We start from the raw sequence: 9,891 nt of genomic DNA, 5'->3' as shown, positions 1-9,891 counted from the left end.
GTTCTCTAGACTGAAGTGACTCTCAGCCAGCATAAAACAGGAGGGTTTATTGAGAGTTGAACACAGCACAGGAAACTCTCAGAGCCTCAAGCCTGGCCTCCCTCAGCACAGCATATCCCAGTCCCTGTGCAGCCAGGTGGGCTCTGCCTGCTTCCGCTCTCTGGCCCAGAGGCCCCCTTGCTTCCCAGCTGGGCCTCCGATATCCCCGGCCCGAAGCCTCGCCTCTGTCCATTGTCTTCTCTCCAGGTAAACAGGGTCATGGTAAACAGGAAGGCCTGGGTCTCCTCTCCTCTCAGCCCTCCTCTGGCCCCCTACAGCTGGTCAGGTAACTGGGGTCCTCTCTTCGCAGCCTATTGTCCTCCCACTGGCCAGAACTGGCTGTGATTCCTGAGCTGGGTCTCTGGGTCACCACGTCACCGATCATTGGGGTTTCCGTCCTCCAGGCCATCGGCCGGGGTCCCAAGCTCCGGTCCTCTGTACCAACAAACTCCCTCTCTCCTAACCTCGTTAAACCAGTAACACCAGGGGACACTGAGTCCCCCTCCCTCTGCATGCAACCCACTGGAAAACACAGAAAAACCAGGAAACCTCCCCCACTTCGTCACATCTCTTCCCCCCCTTCGTGGCTGAACGGAGCAGGGTCACTTAGCCAGTGACCTGGAGAAGTTCAGGGCCCCTTCCCTGTGATAAAGCATCAGCTAGAACATTGGCCCTCCCCCTCACATGGACCACCTCCATGTCATACCCCTGGAGGAGCAGGCTCCATCTCAGCAGCTTGGCATTAGCCCCTTTCATTTGATGTAGCCACTCGGGTGAATGGTCAGTGTACACAGTGAAGTGCCGCCCAAATAGATACAGCTGCAGTTTTTTGAGGACCCACACCATGGCCAGGCATTCATTCTCTATGGCCACCATCACCAGGCCCTGGATAAGTGCCCCCTTCAGCGCACAGAGAGCCCTCTGGCACTGCTCAGTCTAGACCATCTTGTCTGGCTTTCCCTTCTTACACTGCTCCGTGAGGGGAGCTGTGTCATGGTACGCACCCCCACTCTGAACCTTAGAGTCCAAAAGCTAGGGTACCAGCATGAATTCCTCTAAGCTTAATTACCAGCTTAGATGTTGGTGGCAGCGCTACAAGCAGGACTTGCAGTGCCTGGTACACTCTGGTCCCCCCCAAAACCTTCCCAGGGGACCCCAAGACCCAGACCCCCTGGATCTTAAAACAAGGAGGAACTGACTATTCCCGCCCCCCTGGAGACCTATTCCCCCCTGGGTCGTCTGGAGAGGCTTCACCAACTCACTGGTGAAACAAGATCCAAATTCCTTGAATCTTAACACAAGGGAAAATAAACCCTTCCCCCACCGTGTCCTCTCCCAGGCTTTCCCTCCCTGGGCTATCCTGGAGAGAGAGACAGATTCAAGCTCCGTGAATCTAAAACAAAGGGAAATTCGCTTTCCCCCCACCACTCCCTGGTGAGTTTAGACTCAATTCCCTTGAGCCTTAACAAGGGGGGGGGGAAATCAATCAGATTTTTTTTAAAAGAAAAAGCTTTTAATAAAAGAAAGAAAAAGTAAAAATTGTCTCTGTAAAATCAAGATGGAAAATGTTACAAGCTCTTTCAGCTTGTAGACACCAGGGAGAATCCTCCCCCCAGCACAAATACAAGTTGCAACAGAGATACAATCCTTCCAGCAAAATACACATTTGCAAATAAAGAAAACAAACAAAAAAAGACTTAAGCGCCTTTCTAACTGGTACTTACTAAATTGAACAGAAAACTGGAGAGTCTGTATACCTGTCTGGTCCCTCTTAGATCCCTGAGAGAACAAAAAAAAGCAGCACAAAACAAAGACTTCCCTCCACTGAGATTTGAAAGTATCTTGTCTCCTGATTGGTCCTCTGGTCAGGTGTTAGCCAGGTTTACTGGACTTGTTAACTCTTTACTATCTGTTTATGACAAGCTGCCAGGGAGCTAAAGTGGGGCACAAACCTCCGGTAGTACCCCGCCATCCTAATGAAAGTCTGTATCTGCTTCTTAGTCTGGGGAGCGGCCAATCTTGGATTGCCTCCACCTTGACCGGCTTCGGCTTCAGGTAGCCATCCCCCTCCCCACCTTGTGGCCCTGCTATGGAACTTCCACCATCCCCACCTTGCAATTTCCAGTTTTTATGGTCAGTCCTGCATCCTGGAGGTGACCCAGCACCCTCTTCACCTGGGACACATGTTCCTCCCAGGTCTGGCTAAGGACACAGATATCGTCAATATAGGCCAAAGCAAAGTCCTCCACCCCCCTTAGCAACTGATCCACCAGGTGCTGGAAGGTGGCAGGTGCCCCCTCAAGGCCAAAAGGCAGGACCAGGAACTCAAAGAACCCTATTGGGGTGGTGAAGGCAGACTTTTCCCTGGCCTCCGGGTCCAAAGGCACCTGCCAGTAGCCTTTGGTAAGATCCATGGTAGTGAGGTACCAGGCGCTCCCCAACTTGTCTAAGATCCCATTGGTCCTAGGCACTGGACATGGTGATGGCACTGAGCTTCTGATAGTCCACACAGAACTAGATCGACCCATTCTTCTTGGGGATCAGCACCACCGGCGAGGCCCAGGGGCTGGCGGACAGCTGGGTCACCCCTAAGGCCAACATATCCCCAACCTCTCTCTCCAGGTCCTGGGCTGTTTTCCCAGTGACCCTGAATGGGGAACACCTGATAGGAGGGTTGGTTCCCGTCTCCACCTGGTGAACAGCCAGGTTCATGAGCCCAGGCCAGTTGGAAAACAGCTGCCGGTATGAATTCAGCACCTCTCTGATCTCCACCTGTTGGGCAGGGCTTAACTGGTCAGAGAGGAGAATTGATTCCAGCGAGGGGTTAGCCCCAGGACGAGTCCCACCAGGGGATCCTCACCCTTCTCCTCCCACTGCCCACACACAGTCAGCACCAACTTCTCCCTGTCCCAGTACAGTTTCATTATGTTGACATGATACACCCGCTGGCTGTGAGCCCGGTTGGATTGTTCCACTACATAGTTCCTCGTTTACTTGTCTGATGACTTTGAAGGGGCCATCCCAGGCAGCTCGTTTTTCTTCACGGGGATGAGGAGCATCACCTGGTCCCTGGTAGCATAGGAGGGGGCACATGCTGAGTGGTTGTACCAGACCACCTGCTTCCCCTGGGCCCTTGCTAGGTTTCCTCTAGCCAAGTCCATGAGCTCCACGAGCTTTTCCCGGAAAACCAGTACATACTTCACCAGTGATTCCCCATTGGGAGAGGCCTTTCCCTCCCATTTGGCCCTCATCAAGTCCAGGGGTCCCCTCACCTTCCTCTCATACAGCAACTCGAAAGGGGAGAATCCTGTGGATTCCTGGGGCACTTCCCTATATGTGAACAGCAGGTGGGGTAAATACTTATCCCAGTCCTGTGGATGTTGGTCCATAAAGGTTTTCAGCATCCTCTTTAGGGTCCCATTGAATCTCTCCACCAGCCCATTGGACTGAGGGTGGTAGGCTGAGGCCCAGGTGTGTTGGACCCCACACTTTTCCCACAAGCACTGGAGCAGGGTTGACATGAAGTTAGACCTCTGGTGTGTAAGGACCTCCTTGGGGAACCCTGCTCTGCTGAAGATGGTCAGCAGTGCATCTGCCATGGTGTCTGCCTCAATAGAGGACAAGGCCACTGCCTCGGGGTAGCATGTAGCGAAATCCACTACCACCAGGATGTATTTCTTCCCTGCCTGGGTCACCCTGCTGAGGGGCCCCACTATGTCCACGGCCACCTTCTGGAAAGGCTTCTCTATGATGGGCAAAGGTCTCAGCGGTGCTTTACCCTTGCCCCGGGCCTTCCCCGCCCTCTGGCAGGGGTCACAGGATTGGCAGTACTGTCGGACATGGGTAAAGACCCCAGGCCAGTAAAAGTGCTGCAGCAGCCTTTGGCTGGGGCACCAGATGTCAATACCCTGACAGGGGAATTTCGTGGGCCAAGTACAACAGTTTGCGGTGGTACCTCTGGGGAACCACCAACTGCTTCCCACCTTTCCAAGATTCAGTTTGCCCTGAACCAGCCCATTCCCGGTACAGGAATCCCTTCTCCCACAAGAATCGCTCCCAGCGGTCCTCCCCCCTGGGACCCTGCACCGCCGTGGCCTGCCAGGGCCCTCAGTTTCTCCAAGGAGGGATCCACCTGCAGCTCCATTTGAAATTCAGCTGCTGGGTCTGAGGATACAGCCCTGACTGGTGGTGCCTCATTTTCCCCAACTTGGGATGGAGGCTCCAGCCCAGACCTGTCGAGCCATACCCTCAGCGCTTCAGGCCCCCAACTTGGGAGGACCCACAACCCTCACTGGCTCTGGCTCCGGGTAAGGACCAGGGTGCTCCAAATGCCATCCGGCCACTTCTCCAAGTCATTACCCGTTAGCACTTCAGTAGGCAGGTGATCGTGCACCCCAATCTCTTTGGGTCCTTCCTTAGCCGCCCCATTTCAAGTGTATCCTTGCTACAGGCACCTTGACGGGGGGGGCCAAACACTCCCCTCAGGGTCATGTAGGCATCAGGCACTAGCTGGTCGGGGTCCACCACTTCAGACCGCACCAGCATCACCTCCGCACCCATGTCCCAGAAGCCCTGAATGCTCCTTCCCCCCACCTCAATGGGGATGATGTGGTGATTGTCCCCCAGGGCCTGTCCCATGCTCACCCGACGGATTGAGTATGGGTGCTCTAGACCTGGGGCCCCGCCTTCTCCTGGTGGCCTGGTCTGGCGGTCCCCTCCCCCGGCACAGCCCTCTCGACTGCAGACCCCTGGACCAGCAGTGCCCCCTCTCAGTGGGCTTCCACCCAGTTAGCACTGCATGGGTTCTGCTTGGCCGCCATTTCCTTCATCTTCAGGCACTGGGTCACCTTGTGCCCCTTTTGGCCACAGTAATTACATTTCAGGTCCCTCAAGTCCCATGTGGGGGAGCAGCCCGCCCCAGCATTCCTGGCCACCCCTGAGCTAGGCTTCCTGGAGTCCCACCTTTGAGAGATCTCTGGATGACTCCCCTTCTGAGCCCCCAATGTGGGCCTTCCTCCTGCCCCCGATCTGCTGTCCACAAACTCATCCTCCAGTGCTCCTGCACTGCTCAGATCCTTGGGCTTCTGGTCCACTAGCCACATCTTAAGGTCCAGAGGGCAGATGTCATACAGCTGCTCTAACCCCACCAGGTTATACACATCCTCTGTGGTAGTGGCCCCTGTGCCCTTCCCCCACTTGCAGAGATACTCCCCCAGCAGGCAGGCAACCTCCTTGTAAGTGACACCTGAGATCTTGTGTACACCCTGGAATCGTTTCCTGTATGCCTCGGGGGTCAGTTCAAACTTCAGCAGCAAAGCCTGTGTGAACAGGTTAGGGTTAGGGTTAGGGTCTCAACACCATCCATTTGGCTGAATGCCTCTATGGCCTTGGGACCCAACAGGACCCAACAGGGGGGGGCCAGACAGCGGAGCCTGTCTGCAGGGTCAGTCTGGTTCAGATCACAAGCCTTCTCAAAGTCTGTGAGATAGGCATCAATATCCCCTCATCCCTTCAACTGGAGCAGCAGTTTGGTGTCTAGATTCCCCACACCACTGGTGTCTCGGGGCCCTTCTCCATTTACCCCCCAGCAGACCCTCTTGGCCTGCCTCTTGTCCAACTCCAACTTGTGCTTCCGCTGTTCTGCACGGTCCTCTCATTCTCTCTCTGTGTCCACCAGCCTCCGCTCCTCCAGGGCCAGCTCCTTTGCTTTCAGCTCCAGCTCTAGTTTCCGCAGCTCCTCTAGGAAGGAACCTGACTGGGGTCTCCCTGTGCTGACTGGGGAGTCAGGTCTGACACTCTCCCAGTTGCTACACAGACTGCCCTCACGGCTACTCTCCAGCTCACCAGGCATCCCAGGAGTCCCCTGGGGTCTGAAGCCTGTTCCTCAGACTGGTCATTCTCTACAAGCTGAGCAATCAGCCGCTCCTTAGTGAGCCTCCCCACGCTCAGCGCTCTCCCCCTGCACAGACATGCCAGGTCGCTCTTATGGAGCTTGTTCTAGGTCATTTCCAGGGTGGTTCTGAAGTTCAATACTCTCGTTCTATCGCTGGCAGCCACTCACTGCCAAGTGCCTGTGCTCGCAGCCAAATGTCTACAGGGTGCATCTGCCAAACATCCTCTGCTGTCATGTTGTCATGGACTCACAGATCGTGCCCAGTTGTGGCCCCATGCAGTCTGTGGGGGGGGTGCCCCTTTCAGTGAGACAGCCCTTCTCGGGAGTCCACTCTCTCTCAGGGTCATGCTCCTCCACCTCCTGGAGCCGCACCTCTCTGAGCCTTAGCATGTCTGTCTCTTGCCATGGGCTCCCTCAGGGAGTCCATGCGCTCTGGACCCCCCCAGGCCTCCTCACCCCCGAAGGAGTTGATGCAACCCTGTTCTCTAGACCAGAGTGACTCTCAGCTAGCTAGAGTTGAACACAGCACAGGAAACTCTCAGGGCCTCAAGCCTGGCCTCCCTCAGCACAGCATATCCCAGTCCCCCTGCAGCCAGGTGGGCTCTGCCTGTTCCCTCTCTCCAGCCCAGAGCTCCCTGCTTCCCAGCTGGGCCTCCGATATCCCCGGTCCCAAGCCCCGCCTCTGTCCGTTGTCTTCTCTCCAGGTAAACAGGGTTGTGGTAAACAGGAAGGCCTGGGTCTCCTCTCCTCTCAGCCCTCCTCTGGCCCCCTCTAGCTGGAACCGGCTGGTCAGGTCACTGGAATCCTCTTTTTGCCACCCATTGTCCTCCCACTGGCCAGAACCAGCTGTGACTCCTGAGCCAGGTCTCCAGGTCACCGATCATTGGGGTCTCCATCCTCCAGGCCATCGGCCGGAGTCCCAAGTTCCCTCTCTGGTCCTCTGTACCAACAAACTCCCTCTCCCCTCACCTTGTTAAACCAGTAACACCCGGGGACACTGAGTCCCCCTCCCTCTGCATGCTGGAAAACACAGAAAAACCAAGAAAACCCACCTCTTCGTCACACAGCGTTAACTCATTCTGCCTTCTAGCTGCCCTTTTCTTCTCCTATAGCCATAGCCATAGAGGTGGCATAGCGTGTACCATATAGTGTCTTTGGATTTCCTCCGTTTCCTTCATTATGGTGGATTCTTCCTCTCACTGTTCCTTAATCATTCCCAAACTCTGCTTTTATGAAATCGGATACCCTTGTAATGCTGCATCAGCCAGCTTTCTACTTGACTTACTTGTCCATTGGAAATGCCCTGTCCCTCCTCTGACAGAAAGTTCCTGTTTCGCTTCATTCCGACCTAGTTTAAAGTCACCAGGTAAGTCCAGTTAGCTGTGAAGCCTGGAAGCTGATCTATCTTCTAACTGAGCCCCCACAGTACTTAAAGGTTTAAATATTGTTTTTTAAAAGAAGGTTGTTAAGTCAGATGCTCAGATGATATAAATCAGCATAGATTCATGGATGACAGGCTGAGGATCTGGCCCACGGGGAGGATGTAAACCATATTGTACAGCTTCAGCAACAGAAGAGGTGTCGTATTGAAAGCAGAATACTGGGAGTCAGGACTCCTGGATTCTAGCCCCAATAACTGTGAAGCCTTTTTAGAGCCTTGAAAAGTAACACCCACAGAGATTAAAAAAAAACAAAAAAACAGCAGAAGGCAATAAAATGCAAATCGTGAGCGCTGTGGGAACCATACAATTGTATTTCCTGCTGTATGGGCCTGTACTACCTACCAGATCATTATGGAATTTTTGCATTCTCTCTTTCCACAAGGTCTCAGGAAGATGCCAGAGATGCTGCCCCATAGAAGTGCCCTTCTGGCTCTGCTCTTGATTCTTGCCATTCTGCCACTCGCATGCTCCTATGTTCTTATTCATCACACTAGCTCAGGAGGTCAATGCCAAGAGCCTTGTGAGTATCGTGGTTACAGTTACACCTGGTGCAAGCAACTAGGAGGCAAGAAGGCGGCCTGGGATTACTGCTCCTCACAACCAGGTTTGGAGGCCTCTGGAAAACGTTGTGCAACTCCCTGCGAGCTCTGGGGTGCTTCTTACCATAGCTGCTATTTGCAGGATGGTAACTGGGGCTACTGTGGACTAATTACCAGATGGGATCACGCCAAATATTCCCAAGAGAACAAGCTGTGTATCAGCCAGTGCCGAGCAACCCAGGGAACTTTCCAGTGCAATACACTTGACGGCATTGAACCCTGCGCCCCCTTCCGTGATGTGACCACCAGAGGCCTCCCCTGCCACAACAACTACCGATGTGCCCGTTATGGGCACAGTGGATACCAGTGCCATACTGACAAAGAAGACGACAGCTGGGCATACTGTGGGAGGAGGAGCCTGGATGAATGTGTGTGGATTTCCCACCAGACCAATGCTACCCAAGCAGAGTTCTGCATCCTTAGTTATGCCCAAGGAGGAAATGACAATATCACTTTCCGCCGAGAGAGGCAAGACAAATTGATCCACCCTGCCAAAGAGCAGTTCCAAAATGCTACCTATCTTATTGATAGCATTACCTCCAGCATCAGCATCCCTGACTCTTGGGCCCTGGGCTCAGTGCGTCTATACAAGCAGGAAGAAATCTTCTGTAAGGGCATCAACTACACCAACTTGGTGCTGCAAATAAGCAAATCTACAGAGTTCTATTTGCCCATTGCTCGGGTCCTCTTCCCAAACACCCTGGATGCTGATGAGTTCCTGCGCTTAGCACTGTACACTAGTCTCCACAGTGCCTTTTACCCACCTGCTTACGCCATTGTTGTATCTCTTAGTGAACCAATGTTGTGTTCCATTAACACCTATGACATGAAAAACTCAACCTGCTCCTTGCTTGACATTGTCTAATTTTATGTTGCTGACTTCCCATATTAACACTTATTTAGTCTCCACACTATTACTGCCCATCATATTATTATTGTTCATGTTGTGTAAAACACTGAATCAAACAGAGTCCCTTCCTAAGAGTGTTCTATCCTGAAAAAAGCATTCAGAGAGCTGCCTATTGCCCGTAATTGTCTTTGTACACAGAGAGATCACAATCATTCATGCACGGTTGGAATGTGACTGATTCTGCTTGTGCACTATTTGTACTAATCTCTCTCCATATGAGGTTATATTTGTGAATTAATTATCTCCCCTTGGTACAGAGGACACATTTCAAATAAAGGGAAAACTTCTTTGTGATTATGTGCAGTTATTACATTTTTACATGCAGAATCTCACTTTTTGCCATACAAGATGAGCCTATCCAAGCCAATAGCTCAATTAACTACTTAAAAGCTTAATTAACACAGAGCTGGGGATCCCCAGTGGTACCTGATGCCCTTCCAGAACGCTGAGTTCAACTACACTCAAAGCTCTAAAAACCAGGAAGCAGAGTTAAGGTACATGCCACCTGTGACCCAGGAACCACTGGATGCCAGCTGGCAGAGGGCACAGGGGATGAAAAAGATTTTCAGGGTGAAATGTCCAAAAGGACTTCCTCCAGAATGCAAGGAACAAGTACCACCCACATCCTCTGACAGCTACCCAATTATTGTGACATGCTCTGACCACTGCACTGTGAGTTTGGGCCCTACCTTAGTAGATTTCAGAGGATGTAGGTGTGCATGTTCCTGGCATTGTATTGTCAAAGAAATTAGCATTAATTAGAGTGAAGATGAAAGGCATTAATAAGCAGTTAGGGCAATGTAATCATGCTGAGCAATGGCACTGAGTGTGATCATGGGGGTTCCTGATAAGCAGCCCTATTCAGTTGGGCTGCACATAACATTTCCTGATTCTTATAACTTTGGTGCAGCGCTAAGGCCTATGGCGGTACTGAAACAGTGAAAGGGAATGTGGGTGGGTGAGGAGAGAGAGAGAGAGGGGTGTTAGAACAGTGCAGTGGGCATTGGG

General features: G+C 52.7%; 1 protein-coding gene across 1 annotated transcript; it reads left to right on the top strand.

The window, feature by feature from the left end:
- The first annotated feature begins 201 nt into the window (after positions 1–201).
- Positions 202–9,173, top strand: LOC116823492 (uncharacterized). The gene is made up of 2 exons (XM_075061886.1): positions 202–325; positions 7,757–9,173. The coding sequence occupies exons 1-2, from the start codon at positions 259–261 to the stop codon at positions 8,836–8,838; spliced, it is 1,149 nt and encodes a 382-aa protein (XP_074917987.1). The 5' UTR covers positions 202–258; the 3' UTR covers positions 8,839–9,173.
- The last annotated feature ends 718 nt before the right edge of the window (positions 9,174–9,891 follow it).

This window comes from Chelonoidis abingdonii, chromosome 1, assembly GCF_003597395.2.
Source record: "Chelonoidis abingdonii isolate Lonesome George chromosome 1, CheloAbing_2.0, whole genome shotgun sequence".
NCBI classification, from domain to species: domain Eukaryota; kingdom Metazoa; phylum Chordata; order Testudines; family Testudinidae; genus Chelonoidis; species Chelonoidis abingdonii.
Note: the sequence above shows the minus strand (reverse complement) of the source record. Positions and strands in the feature narration are given on the sequence as shown.